Here is a 19,687-nt window from a genome sequence, read left to right as displayed (position 1 = left end):
GGATACTTCCACCGGTGCCTGAGCAGTATGTAAGGACATTTTGAAACCTTCTAGAGGGCATGTTCGACCTAGTCGATGAAATATAAAGCTGAGTAGACGTTGGCGAGCACTTTGCAAACGGCCGGTCGCGCATGTCGATTGCTAGTCAAGCAATGGTCCGAGCAAGCCGCGACTTGCCATCATACCCTCGCCTTCCTAACCAGGTATAGAGCTCGGCTCCAGTTTTCCAACCTACTATCGCTAATACATATCGGAATACAGCCAGATATGTGCCGCGTCGTAGGCAGGGTATGCCTGAATGATGTCAGTCCCGCGCGCTGCGCCTGTACTTGAAGAAGACTGCGCGCCCACTGCTTTGTCTCTCTCACGGCCATTGATAGTCACACCTTGGACGTGACTAACACTCAATCCCCGGCACCTCAAGACCGAAGCAAGTCATCATGCAGCTTCTTTCAATCATTGCCGTATGTGGCCTCACAGCCAGTGTCTCCGCTCGGAGCGCTCGTTCCGTTGGTAGGAAGGTGGAATTTCCTCGCCCTCGCATTGGTGTCCCGGCGCACAATGTGCAGCCTCACAAGCGCCAGGCTTCTCAGATCATAAACACTGAGGCTTCCAAGGGTGTGTATTTGAGAAAGAAGGGGCGTGAAACTAGCTAACGTCATATAGCCTTTGCTGTCAATGGCACTGCTGGAGCCATCCCCGAAGTCTACTTCGACATTGGCGAATCATACGCTGGTCTCCTCCCCATAAGCAAAGCTGCCAATGAATCTCGGGAGCTCTACTTTTGGTTCTTTCCTTCTGAGAACCAAGATGCTAGCGACGAAATCACCATCTGGTTGAACGGTAAGCCAAAAGTTGAATACCATCACAAATTGCCTCTAACAAACGATGCAGGTGGCCCTGGTTGCTCTTCTCTTGAAGGATTTCTCCAGGAAAATGGTCCCATTTCGTGGCAATACGGCAGCGGTCCAGGTCCTGTCTACAACCCATGGAACTGGGCAAACCTCACCAACATGGTCTGGGTCGAGCAGCCCGTTGGCACTGGCTTCTCTCAGGGAAAGCCCACTGCTACTAGTCAAGAGCAGACTGCCGAGGAGTTTCTTGGTTTCTTCAAGAACTTTATCGACACTTTTGGTCTGCAAAACCGCAAAGTGTACATCACCGGCGAGTCATACGCCGGCCGCTACGTCCCTTACATTGCCGATGCCATGCTGAGCAAGAATGACTCAACATACTACGATGTCAAGGGCGTCATGTTCTACGACCCCAGCGTAGCCGACGACGGCCTCCTGACCGACATCCCCGCGGTCCCCTACGTCGACCAATGGGCTGGTCTCTTCAACTTCAACCAAAGCTTCATGGACGACATCCACGCTCGCGCCGACGCCTGCGGCTACACCGAATACATGGAGAAATACCTCACTTTCCCCCCCACCAGCAAATTCCCCACCCCAGCCAACAACTCCAAAACAGAAGGCTGTTCCCTCTGGCAAGACATCCTTGACGCCGTTTTCTACACAAACCCCTGCTTCGACGTCTACGCAATCGCAACCACCTGCCCTCTCCTCTGGGACCCCCTCGGCTTCCCCGGCTCCTTCGACTACCTGCCTCCACGCACTGAAATCTACTTCAACCGCAGCGACGTCCAGGCCGCCATTAACGCGCCGATCCAGCCCTGGGCCGAGTGCTCCAACGGCGTCCTCGACACCGACACCTCGGCGCAATCGTCCTGGGAAGTCATCCCCCGCATCATCGACGCGCTTGACCGCACAATCATTGCGCACGGCGAACTCGATTACGTGCTGCTGCACAACGGCACGTTGATGGCAATCCAGAACATGACGTGGGGCGGCCTGCAAGGGTTCCAGAAGCCGCCGACTGACGATTTCTACGTCCCGTACCATGACGATTTGAGCCAGACGAGTTTGAGCGCAAAGGGCTTGATGGGCAAGACGATTACCGAGCGCAAGCTTACGTATGTGCAGCAGGCGCTGAGTGGGCATATGGTGCCGCAGTACCAGCCCAGCAGTGCGTATAGGCAGTTGGAGTTTTTGCTGGGCAGAGTCGAGAGTCTGACGTCCAGGGAGGGTTTTACGACACTGCCGAAGAGTGTGCAGAGTAATGGGACGAGTGTTGGGGAGAAGAGGGATTTGGGTGTTATGAGGGAGTTTAAGAGGTGGGTTTGAGCGAACCTATCTACTTCTTTCTCTATAAGGGGAAAAAAAGAAGAAAAGGAAGAAGATGTAGTAACGTCGTAATGTCCATATGTAAGATAATAAAAACAAAACACACATGCAAATTATCCTGCCACATTCTCGACTTCCCTCCCCCCATCCATCCCCAGTACCCCCTCCTGCCTCTCCTTCACTGCCTCTGGCACCTCCGCAAATATCTTGCCAATAGCCTCCACTGTCGTATTGCCCCCACTAAAAACAACACCAACATTCCACCCCTCCTCCCCGGCCTCCCTCTGCACCAACCCCCTAAACTCCTCATTAAACAGCACAACCGCGAGTCCCACGACCGCAGAGGGCTCCACAAAACACTTCATCCTCTCCAACACTAGTCTCATTGCCTTCTTAATCTGATCCTCAGTCACCGCAAACAAGCCTGCCACATACTCTGGCTTCGAAATAACACTCCAATTGTGCACGCCGAGTGGCGTACGCAAGCCGTCTGCAATCGTAAGCGTCTTGACAGATGTGACGCGCTCGCCCGCCGCAACACCCCTGCGCGCATCGTCGCCGCCCTGGAAACTCGGTTCCGCGCCGAACACACGGATGCCCGTACCATGCAAAGCGATCGCGATGCCGCTGAGCATGCCGCCGCCGCCACAGGGAGCGATAACCGCATCAAGTTTACTGTTCCCAGACGAAGACTGAGCGAGGAGCTTGGTAGCCTGCTCCTGGAGTTCGAGGGCCAGCGTGCCTTGGCCGAGGATAATGTTCGGGTGGTCATACGGAGGGATGAGAGTTGCGCCTGTGTCGTTGATTACGGTTGCGACGACGGCTTCGCGCTCGGTGCTTGTGGAGCCTGAGAAGTGAACGGTTGCGTTTTGGGCTTTTGTGCCTGCGATTTTCGAGGGGGTAGAGATCGTGGGCATGACGATGTGGGCGGGGATGGAGAAGGTGCGGGCGGCGAGGGCGAGGGCTTGTGCATGGTTTCCTGCAGACATAAATATTAGATTGGGGGGGGGTTGGAATGGAGGGGAGAGAGGAAAGTATGTATACCGCTGCTGTGTGTTACTACTCCTTTTTTTCGTACTTCATCTATACCCTCTTTCTCAATCAGGCGCGTGACGGCATGGAAGGCGCCGCGGACTTTGAATGCGCCAATGCGTTGGAAGTTTTCGCATTTGAAAAAAATGTTTATTTTTGGATGGACGGGTTCTTGGCCTTCCCATTGAGTTCCTTCCAGTGCTTCGGCTGCCTGGGGCGTCGAGGCAAGATTGCTCAGCGTGGTGTTGGTTAGCACGGGGGTATCGTGGATGTGGGGTTTGATAAGAGCATGAGCAGCTTCGACGTTTGAACGCGTCAAGGAGGGATGTATTTGTGTAGACGCCATGATTGCGGGTGAGAAAAAGGAGATAAGTAGTTTGGGGACATGTTTATTTGAGTCAGAGAATGTAGTTATGCGGTGCTGCTTAGATATACAGCGGGGAAGATGGCGTGCGTAGTGGGGGAGGCTCGCCACGAGTCATGGCTATGCCGCTGTTCCTGGGCCGATGACACGACGAACCCTTCTCCACAATTCAACCCCACACGTAGTTCCCGACTATGTTGTCGTTGTATTAAGATGCAAGGGGTCTAAGCAGTGACAGGGTTAGATGGTGGTGACAGGTACTTGACAGGAACGTGGTCTTCTTTGAACTACGCTGTAAAAACAACCATCTGTCTAACCTTTTTAGGCAAACGAGGACATCGTCAAGTCTGTGCAAATATTCAGTAGTTCGTTTGTCTACACAACAATGAAAAATGGCCACATTCACCTTGTTTCTTGATAGTTCTGTTAATTTTGCAAAACATAAAGCAAATATTTTAGTGAGATACAGAGGATATTGAAAGACTCATGGGGAGCCATGATTCAGATTCTGGTGATGTATGATCAACGTACTACTATCTCAATCTGAAAAGAACAAGATTGCTCAGCCAGAGACTCAGTCGTTGTATCCTATCTACCATTCATCAACCTATCCAGTATCCATGATTCATTATCCGTTATCCATCAATGACAATTACCATCCATCAGTGTCAGGCACCGTCCATCGGCGACAGTCACCACAGTCAGTGGCAGTCACCACAATCAGTGGCAGTTACTCTCTGCTCTATGTTAAGGGCCTTAATCAAGTCAGGATACCACGGCTTCTGAGGAGAATCGGGCGTGAGGAGACTGCTGACGCGCACGTTGACTTGGTTAGCACGGATCTTGAAGCCAGCAGCGCGATACAGATCAATTGCCGCCTGCTTGTCCCTGCTGCGAAAGTTTTCGAATATGTGAATGTCAAGGTCAGTCAGCTCCGTCATGTGGTCGGTGAGAAGGCGGAGGACGCGTGCACCAGGGCAGCATCGGTAGAGGTCTCCGATAGATCTGAACCAGATGACTTCGCGAGGCTCATAGGTGTCACGATTAAGGAAGCCACGACGTGTAGGATGGGGCAGCTCAAGGCGCGAGTCCATAATACCAATCTCGAGGGTGATGCGTCGGAGGGAGCTTAGAGCCCACCTTTGTGGGAGGAGAGGACCAATGGAGTTTCCATGTTTGTTCACGAGACCCCTGCGTGGCTCGAAGTCGATTGGAAACTTGAACTTGTGTAGTCCATAGAAGACCGACTTTGTGAGATCACGGAATTTCGACGAGACGCAAAGAAGATTGCTGAGCTCCTCAAAGAGGCTGCTCTTTGACATGATATCGTAGTAACGTCCATGAATGACACTACCGTTGTGACCGAGGGTGTAGAGGATGATCTTGCAAAGGATCTCGTTTGGCAGCTCGACAGAGCGGCGCCGAGCGGGCTCGACCATGGTAATCGTGGTGATCGGCGGAGGCATCTTGCTGAGAGCAGATGCTCGGATTGAACTTGAGAAGAGTAGTTTGCTTGCAAGTATAGAAGAAGGACAACTCGTTGCTTCAAAGCTGATGAGATTGAGTAGAAGAGGTAGAGTCGAGGGGAGAGGCAATTTTTATATGCGCAGGGAGACAAGGGTCCAGCGTGTTGACGGCACAAGGATGGCGCCGTGTGAAAATGAATGGAGACACACAAATTTCCCCAGTAAACAAGAGGAGAGTGAGGAGCTCAAGAAAATGCAAGGTCCCTGTCAAATTTTGATTCTCACGCTCGCTTCTGGCTGGTTTGTGCAGCTCCGTATGCGTCACTTCACTGTCTTGGCAGCTCTGGCCTGTGGCATATGTCTCTGTAGAACTGACATGAATCCTTCTGTGAGCTCCTAGTGGCTACAACAAGTTCACCGAAGGCGTACCAGCGGTGACTGTCCTTGGTCTGATGGTGAGATGCCTGCGGTGATCCCCTTTGTAAACACAAAAAACAGTGCCCGGAAAGGAGTAAGACTCGTCAGACAGGGGATCACCGCTTGTGGGGGAAATCCACTGCAGACTGAAGACTAATGGATTTGGGGGATGCGGGGAGTCCCTGGGCCGCAAGTGAAAACGTCGAGTGCTTGCTTGCTGCGCTTTGTGAGCCGTGCCCCAGTGGTACGAACAGAGTCGTAGAACAGATATCTTGTCCTTGACTGAGGTGGTAGAACCCGTGTGGACAAGATACCCAAGAGTTCAAGAAAATCTCTATCCTCACTCTTTCTGAAATGCTCTGATCATAGCAAGTCTCCAGATGGTACGACCTGTGAGACCCCCGTGTATAGGCAGTAGTTTCTGGCGCGCTAAGTCGACCCGTCCACGGCCACAACACCATCCATCAACAAAGACACCCATGGCATGAGGTGTCGGAGTAACCCCCAGAAACAGGCTGAATTCTTGACAGGAAAATTGACAATCCACTTTTACGGGGCCACGAAGACGGAGAGTCTATTGGCGAACGGCCACCTCCCGCAACCACGCAGATAAATCGAGATTCTGAAACGACGGAGCGCAGCTACTCACACATGCAACAGCGTTCGATCAGAGACGAAATCGATCGAACCGATACACCGAAACGAGTACTGGCACAATTGGGATTGGTACCGCACAAGGTTGTGCCGGATGCTGGGCAAACTCATCAGGCGGGGCCCGAAGATGTCCATTTCAGAACAAGGATATGCTGAACTTGGCCAGTGACATATTCAGACTGTCAAGGGAGTTACAGGAGATCCATTAGATAACCAGGATAAGATACTGTTCGCTTCCTCAATTGCCACGCGCCATGTCTGAACAACCCGGCAAGGGGGTTCCATGATTTGCAGAAAACCGAACATAACGCAAACAAGCTCATTCAAGGATCTCTAGAAGAAACCCGAGAGCTTTTCACAATTAACAATTGACCATAACGACGAAATATCGTCGATATCATATCAACGGTTAAATGAGAGGCAATAGAGCAAGACGACCAACCCCGTGGCATTGATTGAGTAAGGAATCCAGGATTCGAAAGGCATACAAGGATCCAGAGAAGCCTTTGGGCGGGCCCCTCAAATCCAGAAGCTGACAGGGTCGCAGAGAACCCAGGGTAGCGTCAATGAAACGGGCGTTTGCAGTCGACTGCCGCCACATTTGGAATTCAGAGATGAGGTCTCTGGGCGAACAAAAGTCCAACAGGCAGTATGGCACATGTTGGTGGGCGATATACAGACAAGGGCAACGACAGGTTCAACAGAGGAACGGTTTCGTTCAACATGGGCATGCACAGGAATGCAGTCACCCACGACAGTGTTGAACGCGAATCTGCAAGATATATTAGTTGTGATTCACGAGAACAAGCTACATCTAAAGTGCACGTGGATTAGTAGCGCGGCGAGGTTAGAGGACGACTGCGGGCAGCAGGTAGAGAGGTTCGTGGTGAGAGGAGAGTAAACAGAAGGGAGGCGGCTGGCAAGGAAAAGACATGGCTCTGGAGTGGCCCATGCACCCACGCTAGTACTAGTCACCATTGCCGTTGTCCGCCCATAGCTGCGGACAACCACTTCACATCGCTCCAACATAAATCCGCCGTTTTGCATGCACATTGTTTCTAGATCTTGCCCTGTGATGCTATGACCAAGAGGTCTCATGCCAGTATATCCGCTTTGCATGCAGAGCCTCTGGAGCGGCAAGCATCATACGATGGCGAAGGCAGCGCCAGCCATGAGGACGGCGGTGCGTCAGCGCTGAAAAAGGCGCGCTCTTTTATGGCCACTCTGGTAAGCTAAGCCGTGTATAGATCACGTGAAAGCGCAACTGACGCAGATAGGCCTGCGACGTATGTAGGTCGAGAAAGACTCGATGCGACGAAGACCGACCAAGATGTGGCTACTGCAGAACCATGAATCTCGAGTGCACTTACCAAGCACCGCGAGCAACAAAGAAGGACCAGTCCATGGCAGTAGCTATAAACGCTATCCGAAGGCTTGAATCCAAGATTGAAGATCTCACTACAGCCATCAATGCACCCAAGGCTGCAGTCACGTTGCCGCTTTCCCCTGCAGGTCCCATCCCGGACCATCACTCGCCCTATGCCACTTTCTCTCAGCCCAGCCCTGGGAGCCATGCCACAGCCGCACCTTCAAATAGTTTGCATCGCAACAGGCTGAGCATACACGACATTGCAATGTCCCCACAGGTTGTTGGAACGCCAGCCAAGAGCCCCTTTGCACTCCCAGAAATACAGGGCGCAGTGGATCTCTCCTTCAGCCAGCATCGGGTTGCCTTGTGGCCTGCCGTTCAACAGGTTCTTCCTGAAGTGTTTGTCTCAGCACGCAAAGAGCTTCCCGAAGACTACATTGTCGAAATCGAGAACCATAGGCTGCCACTGCCAATGGACATTAGTCATCCATACAACACTAGTCCCGATAGTTGGTTGATGAGTCTCCCGCAGTCGGCGGTAAAAGGCCTCGCAGATGCATACTTTGCGGTATTCCATCGCAACACGCCTATACTAGACAAGTACCACTTCTTCTCGAGCACGTTGGGTATAGCGATGGATAACGAATTCGGTTATAAAATCGAGACGGCTTTGGTACTTGTTGTACTAGCGTTGGGATGCTTAGCTGCCAAGGCGCATGAAGAAGGCGACTTTAGTCTTCCTTCTCGGCACTCTGCGACTGGGCGAGGCTTTATTCCTCCCGACTGGTACGAGCTCATTGTTGACGAACCTCCTGGCCTCAAGTTCTTCAATGAAGCCCGGAAGCGTTTTGGGTTTCTCATGTGCCAGACGGATCTCCAGGCTGGCCAGTTTTACATGCTATCGACGCTTTACTACGCCCAAATCCTGCGACCCTTGGATTCCTGGACTACCGTGAACAGAGCTGCCCTGTGTTGTGCGAGCATTCTCAAACGCACGTCAACGATCGATTATGAGATGTGGGAGGGGGACATGCTCTCGAGGCTCTTCTGGTGCACCTTGATGTACGAGACAGTGATTACACAGGAGCTGGATCTACTGCCCCATAGTGGGCTGTTGGACTACGAGTCAGATATACCTTTGCCAAAGTTTACACAATGTCCACGACCTAAGACGTTGATTTCGGGACTACTCAGCGACGAAGATGATTCTCTATTCAACTTCCATTTTCTTGCCCAAGCCGCGCATCGCATCATTCTCACTCGGGTGAAGCAGAGTCTGTATACGTTCGCAGAGAAGGAAGGCTATCCTAGTGCCAGTCTGACAGCAGAAATGCATCACCAACTCGAGCAATGGCGGGAAAATCTTCCGCCAACACTTCAGTTCTCTGACAATGACGATGCGAGCGACCCAGCCAGCCCTGCGCATGTTATTGCAAAGGCCATGCTGCGCAGTCGCTATCTAGTCGCAAAGTTGCACATTGGACGGCCTTTTCTCTACAAAGCATTGCATGCGCCTGCATATACCAACGAGTCCGAGTACGACGAAGTGCGCAAGGGCCTTCGAGGTGGCATGTATTGGCCGACAACCATGGGCTTGTGTACACAAATGTTAACGGCTCTTCCTATAAAGTTTGGGTGGTGCTGCCAGTGTTTTGGGCAGGTTCTGCTGTTCCACGCCGTAGCGCTGTCTCCCGACGCCAAGTTGCGAGACACGTTACCTGAGGGATGGCGAGAATGGGTAGGGATCATGATGGCACTGATTCAGAGCTGTGCAGAGAGCAGTCCTGGTATCGCAAAGGACTATGAATTGTTGCGCTTGCTAGACGGATGAGTGTGTCTGGGTCGGCATTACTCAGAGTCTATGTATAGTAGGCACTAACCAGAAGGCTGCGGAGCTGACGGACCCCTCAACCAGGATCGCATGCTTAGAGAATACGTACGGCGCAATTGGTCGCCGTACACGACCGCGCCATATTATACGCGGTGCCACAGTGAGCAGACTCTAGCCACGCGTGGCGTGGTAGGCAATACAGACTACTGCGTAGGCGCTTTACGGGGGAAAGGTACGTAGTGCTGGAGGGGCACGGGGTTGGGTGGGATGTAGGCTTAGCGCCAATGGTATGTCTCCATTTGAGCTGGGTACGAGCGGCGGCTTGCGTGTACTCGCGATTACGGGAGGCGCTTGTTAGACTTTAGCTAGCAAGTTTATTTGAAATGGCACGACCTCGTAAATGAAAGGGGGCCTTGAACAGGGCAGCTGGCATCAGCCCAGTCAAGAGAGTCGATAGAGGAGTACGATAATGCCCAGCAGGCTGCCCAGAGGCCATACATACTATCTGCACTCGTACATGTGAATTCTCGCCTTGGATCGACAACTGGCAGCATCGCGGTTTCCTGGCGTTTCAGCCCTTTCCGTGCCGGCAGCTATCCCCGATTCACCCGCGCTAGTCCCGTCTGGGAACTAGTCGTCGTGCTGCATAACAAGGATACAAACCACTCCGGTCTGACACGCACTTCTCCTTTGGAAACACGACTACCAACAACTTTCTTACGCTCCTTTCGTCTTCCTTTGCTGGCTTCCGGACTCGATTTGTTGCGTCTCGCTACCCTTCCACACCTCTTACCTCGCCATTCACCGCCCTATTTTATTCCTGGGATATTCCTTTTGCCCTAGCGCTGCCGTTTTCCGTTCCTGGTCGGTTTGCGCAACCTAGGCTGTTGTATCCTACCCTCTGTCGACTCGAATTCCCTGCAGTCATCCCAATATTGCCGGAGTCTGCCTCGTGGCGCGCACATCGCGTACACCCTTTGTGTGTATCTGGACGCCGGAGAGAAACGATTGCGACACCTGCCAGTGCTGGAGTTGAGACAGCACCACAAAACCGGGCCTCTACGTGCCCTGAGGCGCTGCATGCCCACCTATTCTATCGAAATTCGAACAATTAGAGTCAATCATGGGTGATTACTCATACCAATCGTTGGCAAACCTGGGGCCGCAAGGCCGGTGGCGTCGTGTCTTGCTCGTCGCCATGGTGCCAATGGTGCTAGCATTTATTTACTACAGCACTCCCTCCTCATACATACCTGCTGGTCTTTCTTCTTCACCGTAAGAACACACTTCCACCCCGATAGTCTCGACCCCGCTGACATTCTCTAGATATCCACATACCCAAAATGTAACCCTACCACAAGACGATCTAACCATGTCGACGATAATAAAAGCCCTCTATGGCCCCGTATTACACCCAATAGATGCCCCAGAGTTCACAGATGAAGATGGAGATGTATACCGGTTATCCGGAGAACCGAGATTTAAGAGCAAGCTGGGGAAGAAGGTCCTTATCTTGGATATTGACAGTAGGCCCTTGACGGAGGAGGGCCAGCTTATGAACAAGCACTTGAAGTGGAAGGGCATGCGGTCACTTTCCGCCGGTATGCTGGGTCATTACATGTTTGGTACGTATTCCGGAGACGGATGTGGGGCACCAATGGATCCATGGCACGGCGCAATCTAAGCAATGCCTTGAAAGACCAAACCCCCACCTTTTGGTACGAATGGAACGCCCGCGCTAACATTTCAACAGCTCAAATACACGGTTACGACTACAAGTTTATCCGCGCACCCGACTATGAAGACCGCTGGGGCACCTGGGTCAAGGTACCCATGATGAAAGAAGCCCTCAAGACGCACGAATACATTGTCTTCATGGACTCAGACGTTATGTTCCACTACCCGCACCTCCCTCTCGAATGGCTCCTAAACTACTGGAACATGACCGACGACACCCTTGCCATGATGTCCATCGACCCCAACGAGCCCCAAAACTATGACTCAAAGGGTAACCGCTACCTCAACACGGGCTTCGTTATTGCCCGCCAGAGCAAGCGCACCCAGGAAATGTACAAGGCCTGGGCCGAGTGCCCCTCGGAAACCCGCTACAAGGGCTGCGCAAAGTGGAAAAAGGGCTGGGCCCACGAACAAGCCGCCTTTGGAAACTACCTCCGCTACGATTACGATCGTCCAGACGATATTCGCGTCTTGCCTTGCGTCGAGGCTAACGGTGCGCCTGAAGCGGAGAAGAGGGGTGGTTGCAAGGGCGTTTTCGTCAGGCACTTCTGGGTCGACAAGGGACTCGTGGCGAAGAGTCTTGCCGATAACGTTATGCAGTATTTCTTGCCGAGACTGCATGAGACATATCTGGCATCGTCGAACGAACACATTGTTGATGCCAAGGGATATAGGCTTGAGGGCGCGGAGCTGATTGAGATGACGGATGCGGAGAAGGAGGCCGCGAGGAAGGGCAAGGGCAAGAATCAGAAGGATGAGGGATGGTAGTTTTTTTCATTTCTATCATTCTTTTCCTTCTTTTCTTTGACTCCTTTTTCTTTCTCATTTTTTGTTTACCAACGTTTTGCCCTGGGTATGATATGTGCGGTTTTTCTGATGAGCAAATATTTATAGAAGAACGGGAAGTGGCAGATTCACCATGTCTGCATCTTTCTTGTTTTGCATGTATGTACGTTTTTGGGGAGGGAGGTTGGTTCTGACGGCTTCTTTTTTTCGGGAGTTTAAGTCCTAGGATTACATAATATGTATGAAATCAATTGGGTATAACTATTGCAATATGGACCCTGCGGGGGCAGTAACTGATGACTTTGTACATGAGATGTGAGTTCACCCTTGAGTTCTCGCTGCCACGATAGTGAACCTTTTGCCCATACATGCCCTTCATTTCGCCATAGAGGTTCTCTCTTGTTCCGCTGGATGTTCATCCTAAGAAACGAATTATGATCTCCCCTTTCTTCAGTGTTGTACCACAGAAAACGTCCTATTGTGTGGCGCAGCCGCACAAAGTTGATTTCCCTCTCGCGCTCTTCCAGTAGTCTGCAGATTTTCGAGGTGCGGATATATTGGCCTGAGGTGCCGTATCTTTCTCGCACATGAAGGCTTCGGCCATGGGTAACCAGTTCTACGCAAAAGATTGAAATCAATCAACATGGTGTTTTGTTTGTAGTAGGATTCTTGGGCGAGCGACGCCAAATTCCTGTTTCTGGTCGCGATCAGAGGAAACAGTTGATCCTCTAAGTCTGTTTTGTGTGCCTTTTCTAGATCAAATTCGGCAACAACCAGAATTCGGAAGTGAGTAAAAAACTTGTCGGGGATGAGCAGTTGTGATAGAACCTCCAGCTTAAGCTCATTAGGAAGCTGAGGTCAGTCGTGAAAAGTGGTTGGCGCTCCATGAGCTACAGGCGACCCCTCAACCTTGGAAAAGCCAGGAAGCGTTGTCATGGTACATTTAGTGCAGACTCAGCCGTCTTAAAACTGTTGTTAACAATTGAAAGAGTTATTAAGATGGAAATATTTAAGGCAACTCACTGATGATTCCAGCTGTTACAGATGTTTGCGCAAGTTGGAAATGCAGAGTGTGAGGGGACTAGTTGAGCTTTGAGTATATCGTGTTGAAAGATGGTGGGAGACCTTGAACCTAAGTGCCAGCGCTGCAGGTGAGACATGAGTACGGGCAAAAAGGGAAGGGAAGTAATTGCTGCTTATTCAAGGCGAAGGTACTCTCACTCATATTTGTTGTGGCAGTATGAGAATTTGGTCCGCCAATTATCAACCAGGAAAGACAGCACTGGAGATTTGATTTATTTACACGCACGTTTGTCTTCTTGTATACAACCAGAACAGACTAACTTGCTACCAATGAAATCAATCCCATTTCATGCTAATATCAACTAGTCAAGGTGTTTTCAGCACCCCTAGCCACTACCGTCTCACTTCCACAACCATGGTTAGATACTGCAAGCAATGAGTAGCAGTATATCTATGTGGCATCCAGAAGTATGAAAAAAAAAGACCTAAATATTACGCATGCGATGAGGTACAAAACGCCCCACGCCAACATTCCCGCTTAATTCCACATCTTTTTACGCTTGCACGATGGGTTTGATCAAGCTCTCGCGGCAATGGCGCACTACACCTATTAATCACGCTCGACTAGTCGAACGACCATTTTACGCATCAATTTCTCGGCTTGCTCCTCTTCTACCACCACCGCATCCTCCTCCGCCTCCTCCGCCACCACCAACTCTTTCACCTCCATCACTTCCACTGCTACCAGCACGACCGCCGTCTCTGCCGTTGCCTTTGCCTGCATTCCTATAAAATTGGAACTACGTCAGTATCCCCGATCGAACGCGCATACTTGAAGTAACTTCAAAAAAGGTCTACCAGCAACCCTGTGCGACACACGAGAGAAAACTGCACTGTCTAAGAAGCACTATGGGCACCACGCGAGGATCCATGCATATCGGGAATGACAAAAAAGGCCGTGCATCACAATCCCATCTCACGGTCCTACTTTCTTCTAAAAAGAGTCTAGAAAAAGCCGATAGGGATACTAGAAAAGCCTAAGAAACCATCTTTCTACACCTCATGCTCAATATCCTCCACCCTTGGCACCTTGTGCAAACTAACACCACAAAACCTCGCCGTAAGCTCGCACTATGTCGATTCGTCAGCTCAATCGTCGCTCCGAAGAAATGCAAGCCCCAAGAGACATTATGTACGTAGTCTTGCAAACGGAGTGAAAAGGAAGGGAAAGGGGGGAGGAAACATACACACTCCCGAATAACCTCAACATCCTCCTTCGCCACCCCAATCCTCCGCAAACCCCGCAGATGCCACGCCGATTCGCGAGTGAGATTCTGCATGAAGATACCCGTCAGGACTGTTATTTCCGTCTCGACATCGTTGAGCACACTGTGATCAGACAGAAAGAGTCCGTAGGTGATGTTTTTGGTAAGCCAACCTGGTAAACCCATACATCAGCATCCTCATCTATTCTCCTCTTTCTTCTTGAGCAAAAGGGAGGAGAGGGAAGATCGTACCAAAATCCTTATTAGCATCCAAAGTATTATTAATCGTACCCTGAAGATTATGCTTGTACAACCGTCCCAACCACGCTTCGCCGCGCTGCAAATTCGCTTCGTCGCATTGCCAGCCCTCTCTGTTCACACCCCCTCCGAGTTAGCACGTCGTCTCAATTGCCCTTTTATACAACACTTCAAAAACTAAGATGAAAAACAAGCATGAGAAAGGAAGGGGAGAGCAGGAAGGGGGACATCATACCGCGTAGCCGTAAAATCCCTATCCTCCTCCCTCTCCACCGCAGCATCAATATCAAACACCGCCTCAAGCGGCTTGCACACACCCACGATAATCACGAGTTTAAACAGTACCTCGCGCATGCGCCGCAGCAGCTTCTGTCTCTCCTCTGCACTTTGGTACTCGGGCCGCGCAATCAGGTGTTTGTAGAGGCAAGGCGCGAAGTTGGATTGGCCGCCGCTGACTATGGCTGCAAGCTACATTTTTGACACATACGTTTGTTAATGGGGGGTTTGTTCGCGGTGGGGTACTTTGTGGAAGGGGAAAGGGATGGATTAGACTTACAGCGAGTAGATACCACTTATCATCTCCAAGCGCTCTAGCCGGGAACTTTTCTTCAATCGCTTTGAATAGCGCGAGAGCTTCGTCGGTGGTGGGGTCGCGGGTCGCGGGTGTCGAGGTGGTAGTAGTAGCCATCTTGATTCCGTATGATTAATCTTGCTTTGAGAATTCCGTCAAGTGAAGAAAGACCACAGAGTTTGTTTTGTAAGGGCAAAAAAATTTGGATGTGAGAGATACAAACGTTGTTTTCTCTTGCAAGTCTCTTGTCATGTCATGGCTTTTTATTTAGGGCTTGAGCTGGCCAGATTTCGGGACTGCACGGGAGGGTAGGTACGTAGTACGTACACATAAGCATTGGAGGGTGGGGCGGCCGGAGTGTCCAACGCGCGCGCCGCCCTAAAGCGGGGTAGTGAGGCTTGCACTACATGGCTTTTGCGGAAGGGATGTTCCTCAGAGAAGGAAGCAAGGCTTTTGCAGATCATGTAGCTAGTATCCTTCTGAAATTAAAGAGAGCCATGGAATAGCTGCAATGTGCGAAGAGCAGATATACAAAACAAATACTTCCTTCGAGTGGACTATGCCTAAGCTTGAGAAAGGTGGTATCGCATTTCGCACCTTAATTGTCATCACTGTTGCAGTCCAACATCATTCTCAAAAAACATATCGCATCTTGCATGATTTGAACAAAAAACGAAGAATATAACATATACTATGAGATATGAAACATATACATCCCAAGCATCAAGGCCTAAACCCATCATCCTTACTAGAAGGTTCCGCTCTATACCGATTCTATACGCTAAGAAGACGCCAAAAAGCAAAGTAGCAATCTACTCTCCACTGTCTTTACTCAACTCGGTTGACCAATATCCCAAGCGGGGTCAAGGATATCAGCGTTGAACCAATCCAGCGATGGCTGCGACTGGAACAACTGCCACATCATGTTATCATTCCAGGAAGAAGCCATCATGCCATTGTTTGCATCGCCGTCGCTACTGGACATTATATCAGGACCATGGTTGAAAGGCATTGATGTAGGATATGCTGCCAAAGACGTGTTGGGATCCGATGTTGGTTGTTGCATTTGGTTTTGTGCGCTTGGGCTCCCTACCAGGGGCTTGCAAAGACCGAGAAGTGTTGCGCAGAGTCGATGCAAACGGTTGACGTATTTATTCTCTGTAACGAGGGACGAGATGCTATCAATGACATCTTCGAGAAGCTGAAAGTCGCGAGGATCAGAGGTTCCAACCACGTTGCAGAAGACGACAAAGAACGGACACAGAGGATGGGACAACAAAGTCCTATGTAATGTCAGCAAGCCATGCATAGCTCTAGATGCTACATCTTACCATGACAAATACGGGTCAAAGCCTTCGATGAAATGATCCAAGGTCCTTGCGAGCTGTTCGATCATCTTGACACATTCGAGCGCCTTCCGTGCACTCTGAAGACACTCTTCTCGCTCCAGATAGTTTGTCGTGACAGTGGGGCTCAACCTGTGGACAGATGTCAAGAGGGAGAAATACTTGAACTCCATGCTTTTGTAGTGAATAAGAGCGTCAGTCCTACTATCCAAGAGGTGCAATTGACGCTCCTACGCAGTAGTTAGTACCCTCGCACCAATTCTAATTACGGACCGGGTAGATTACCTTCTCCATCAGAATATATATGTCTTTCATCTGAGCTCTTAACTGGGCTACCTCTTCTTTCAGAGCACCCGGCAATCGTTTAGTGCGCTGAGGGAGGGACAAGTCTAGGATCTTGTCTTGCACAGAGATCAACTCCAGAACACTCATTGCATTTGAAGGGTCTGCTCGCAGTTGATCGTGAATCTTGATTTGAAATTTGGGAAGTGACCTCGGCCGAAGAAGCAACAGACTCATGGCACTATCGAGCTCTGCACAATGGGCAACTACGGCGTAAATCTCGCGCTCCTCGTCAGTCTCTGGTACGGTCTTGTCAATATTATGGTATCCGAGTGCTACAATGGTTTGTGACGCGTGAGCGGTGAGTTCCCAACACTGTACCGGATTGCCTATGATTTGCATCATGATGGCCTGTGTATGGTGAGCTACAAAGTAACATTGACAAGGCCAGATGACTTACTCCTGTCACCAAAGCCTGCACTAGAAGGAGCGAGGGTGAGGTCATGAAGCTTATGTTGTCTAAGGCGGTAAGTGCGGCTATTATGTGATCGTACTCCATCTGTTGGATTTGCTTTTGCACTGCAGCGCTTTTGGGTGCTTGTAACTGGCTGGCGTACATGACGGCAGCGGCTTGGAAATGGATTACAACCTTGTAGAGATTCAAGGTCTTGTCGTCGGCAGTGCCTGCCATTAGAGCAAGAGCGATTCTCTCAATGGCCTTGGTCGGTATATGGTCGATAGTATGATGGCGAACGGCGGCTTCACTCCGTGCCTTGAATTCATCTAAAGTGGCTGTCAGCCTGATAGTAAACCGCGAAGCAGGTGAACATACTTCCAAGAATGACATTGACAATTTCGCGCTGGGAAAGGTCTGTGGAAATGTGCATCGACCTGTCAAAAGTACTGCGGTCTGTCAAGTTTTGTGCAGGCGCATGTGACAATTGATCAACAAAGGACATGGCAGTCTCAAGAACCGAACGTTGGTGTCCAGATAGTAATCCATTGGTAGAGAGCTCTTTGGTGATGTGCAGACGAGCTTCGTTTGCTGTTTGTGAAGTCGTGTCAACTTCTGGCGTTGTCGGAGGTATTGACACTTCTTGGGAGCTAGTTGTACGCTTCCTTTTTGCTGGTCGATCGGGTATTGCTTCAGTGCTTGGCTTGACAGAGGTGTTTGTGATATCAGGCTCCTGGGTTGGGTTGGGAGGACTGCGATGAGCACCATGTAGAGAGTGTTCCAGGGAGGACAGTCTCTGTACAAGCGCTTGTATTTTATCATCGCTGTACAATCGTTAGATGTGAGCATGGGGACTTAACAAAAGTCTCCACAGTGGGGCAAGCGCAAAACTTGGTGTTGCCACTGCTGCTCTTGCTAAACGCGGTGTACTACAATGAGCGTGGGGTACTTACGTTCGGACCTTGGGTCGGGGAACACGCTTGTGCCTGTTTCGCAAGCACTCGGCCTTAGCCGCTACGCAGTTTGCACATGGCTCTTTGCGGTCGCATTTGACCTGGTGGCAGTTAGTGTCGGATGCAGGCCGTAGACAAGCTCCGAGACGGTTGACCAGCGTAGTTTGGTCAAAGCCATGGTCACTCGGCGACTACAAGGGGATTGTGGATAGAGTAAAGGTACCTTTCGGGAATGGCACAAGTCGCATGCGGGAACACCCCCGTGAGCAACCCAGTTCTCTTCTGGCATTAAGTAAGCTGTTTCTCGACGTATGTAATGTAAATTCTGTGAAGAGTCCAGCCACAGTGACTACTTGGGGTGTGCAGAGTGTTTGAACTCGGTGGTCTTGGCAAACTAACCGGAGAGAAGCCGCTCCGAGGGCCGAAGTGGCAGGCACGACCCTTGCAGCCTCAAACGACGCGTTGCTGCTTCATGATTTGCGCGTGGCCTCGTCAGCAAGCTCAAACCCTATCATAGCTTGATCAGATGATTTTGGGGTTAGTGGTATGGCTATGTGTCAGGAAAGCGTCTTTTGTATGGGCTTTGCAATTTCTCCTGTAAGCACACACGTCAGGCGGTACATGGTTGCCCAAAGCAGACAGGAAAAAGTGCTGGATTGGGAGTTGGCATTGTGAGGTGGTGCTGTGGTTGATCGCAAAAGAAAGCATATCAGTGGGAAAGTAGTGCATGCATCCAGGCACGGGGTAGTTGTGGCAGCGGCATGACGTGCATGCGGGTGAGTTGGCGTGTACATAGATACTACACACACCAGTTGGGAGGAAGGGGGCAACGTGAAGAAGAACAGCAAAGGGCAGGAAACTGGGTTTGACATGAACCCACCGTGTTTCTGTTTCAAGACGAGATGGATGTGCACACATTTGCACTGCACAGCATCCCCACTGTGAACGGGTGCTCCCGTGGGCTAGCCCTGTTTGGCAGGAGGAGCCCATCCGACGTGAATCCACCTGGCCAGAAGCAAGGGGATGCAGGGAGAAACTATGGGAATATGGCGGATTTGCGGGACGAGCGTTTATTGCGCGAATGGCAGGGCGGCGGGCGGACTGCAGATGACGAAATAGTCGGAGGGAGCACAAATACAGTACAGTCACGGAGTGGAGGTGCGGGCAGAGAACATTTTCTTTTACCTGATGGGTTCCACCACCAAACGAACGACGAATGGAAATGACACTGCCCGTCCACGTTTTCCCGAGCGTGGTCGGTTGGAGACGGTCTTGGTGCTGGATGAGTCAGCAGGGACGCGACGATGAGGGAGCGCAGTGCACACTACTAGTAGGATATGTGTGTACTACGGACGTAAGTAAGTATATAGGCAGACATGTCGGCAAGTAAGAATCTGCACCAGAATGTACGGAGATCGGTACATATGTACGGAGCATGTACATAACAGGGCAATTAATTGCTGCCGCCGTGTGTCATCCAAGCAAGGGGCCATGGTTGTGTGGCGCCGGGGGGTCAGCGTCGAGCCCAGCACTGGGGCGAGAGCGGGCAGGCTCTCAGAGACAACATGCAGCGGCGTCACCGCTCCATGGCCGGCGGCGGGGGCGCATTACTTACACAGACTGCGCAACCAGCAGCAACCAGCAGCATGGAATCTTCTGCGTTAATGGCACTATGTGGGCGACCCAATCAGCG

General features: G+C 51.0%; 7 protein-coding genes across 7 annotated transcripts; 3 read left to right on the top strand and 4 right to left on the bottom strand.

Annotated features, from left to right (window-relative positions):
- Nucleotides 1-440: 440 nt before the first annotated feature.
- On the top strand, nucleotides 441-2,186 carry COCSADRAFT_99447 (uncharacterized protein; the record flags this gene model as incomplete). Its single annotated transcript, XM_007705590.1, has 3 exons — nucleotides 441-618; nucleotides 667-843; nucleotides 895-2,186. 3 exons carry the CDS (start codon nucleotides 441-443, stop codon nucleotides 2,184-2,186), a joined length of 1,647 nt encoding a protein of 548 aa, XP_007703780.1.
- A 113-nt stretch (nucleotides 2,187-2,299) lies between these two features.
- On the bottom strand, nucleotides 2,300-3,564 carry COCSADRAFT_174708 (uncharacterized protein; the record flags this gene model as incomplete). The annotated part of the gene is made up of 2 exons (XM_007705589.1): nucleotides 2,300-3,165; nucleotides 3,231-3,564. 2 exons carry the CDS (start codon nucleotides 3,562-3,564, stop codon nucleotides 2,300-2,302), a joined length of 1,200 nt encoding a protein of 399 aa, XP_007703779.1.
- Nucleotides 3,565-4,147: 583 nt separating this feature from the next.
- COCSADRAFT_150277 (uncharacterized protein) lies at nucleotides 4,148-5,021 on the bottom strand (the record flags this gene model as incomplete). Its single annotated transcript, XM_007705588.1, has 1 exon — nucleotides 4,148-5,021. The coding sequence occupies one exon, from the start codon at nucleotides 5,019-5,021 to the stop codon at nucleotides 4,284-4,286; it is 738 nt and encodes a 245-aa protein (XP_007703778.1). The 3' UTR covers nucleotides 4,148-4,283.
- Nucleotides 5,022-7,228: 2,207 nt separating this feature from the next.
- Nucleotides 7,229-9,813, top strand: COCSADRAFT_150276 (uncharacterized protein). The gene is made up of 2 exons (XM_007705587.1): nucleotides 7,229-7,346; nucleotides 7,397-9,813. The coding sequence occupies exons 1-2, from the start codon at nucleotides 7,335-7,337 to the stop codon at nucleotides 9,317-9,319; spliced, it is 1,935 nt and encodes a 644-aa protein (XP_007703777.1). The 5' UTR covers nucleotides 7,229-7,334; the 3' UTR covers nucleotides 9,320-9,813.
- Nucleotides 9,814-9,990: 177 nt separating this feature from the next.
- Nucleotides 9,991-12,099, top strand: COCSADRAFT_202691 (uncharacterized protein). Its single transcript, XM_007705586.1, has 3 exons — nucleotides 9,991-10,594; nucleotides 10,646-10,944; nucleotides 11,073-12,099. The coding sequence occupies exons 1-3, from the start codon at nucleotides 10,443-10,445 to the stop codon at nucleotides 11,822-11,824; spliced, it is 1,203 nt and encodes a 400-aa protein (XP_007703776.1). The 5' UTR covers nucleotides 9,991-10,442; the 3' UTR covers nucleotides 11,825-12,099.
- Nucleotides 12,100-13,918: 1,819 nt separating this feature from the next.
- On the bottom strand, nucleotides 13,919-15,076 carry COCSADRAFT_99382 (uncharacterized protein; the record flags this gene model as incomplete). The annotated part of the gene is made up of 5 exons (XM_007705585.1): nucleotides 13,919-13,996; nucleotides 14,113-14,303; nucleotides 14,383-14,497; nucleotides 14,617-14,856; nucleotides 14,945-15,076. 5 exons carry the CDS (start codon nucleotides 15,074-15,076, stop codon nucleotides 13,919-13,921), a joined length of 756 nt encoding a protein of 251 aa, XP_007703775.1.
- Nucleotides 15,077-15,647: 571 nt separating this feature from the next.
- Nucleotides 15,648-18,495, bottom strand: COCSADRAFT_40062 (uncharacterized protein). Its single transcript, XM_007705412.1, has 7 exons — nucleotides 18,218-18,495; nucleotides 17,995-18,095; nucleotides 17,420-17,865; nucleotides 17,048-17,370; nucleotides 16,591-16,998; nucleotides 16,291-16,535; nucleotides 15,648-16,242 (listed from the first exon to the last, which is right to left on the bottom strand). The coding sequence occupies exons 1-7, from the start codon at nucleotides 18,281-18,283 to the stop codon at nucleotides 15,792-15,794; spliced, it is 2,040 nt and encodes a 679-aa protein (XP_007703602.1). The 5' UTR covers nucleotides 18,284-18,495; the 3' UTR covers nucleotides 15,648-15,791.
- Between the last annotated feature and the right edge of the window lie 1,192 nt (nucleotides 18,496-19,687).

The sequence above is a fragment of the Bipolaris sorokiniana genome (assembly GCF_000338995.1).
Source record: "Bipolaris sorokiniana ND90Pr unplaced genomic scaffold COCSAscaffold_14, whole genome shotgun sequence".
Classification (NCBI taxonomy): Eukaryota; Fungi; Ascomycota; class Dothideomycetes; order Pleosporales; family Pleosporaceae; genus Bipolaris; species Bipolaris sorokiniana.
This window is presented reverse-complemented; position numbering and strand designations above follow the sequence as displayed.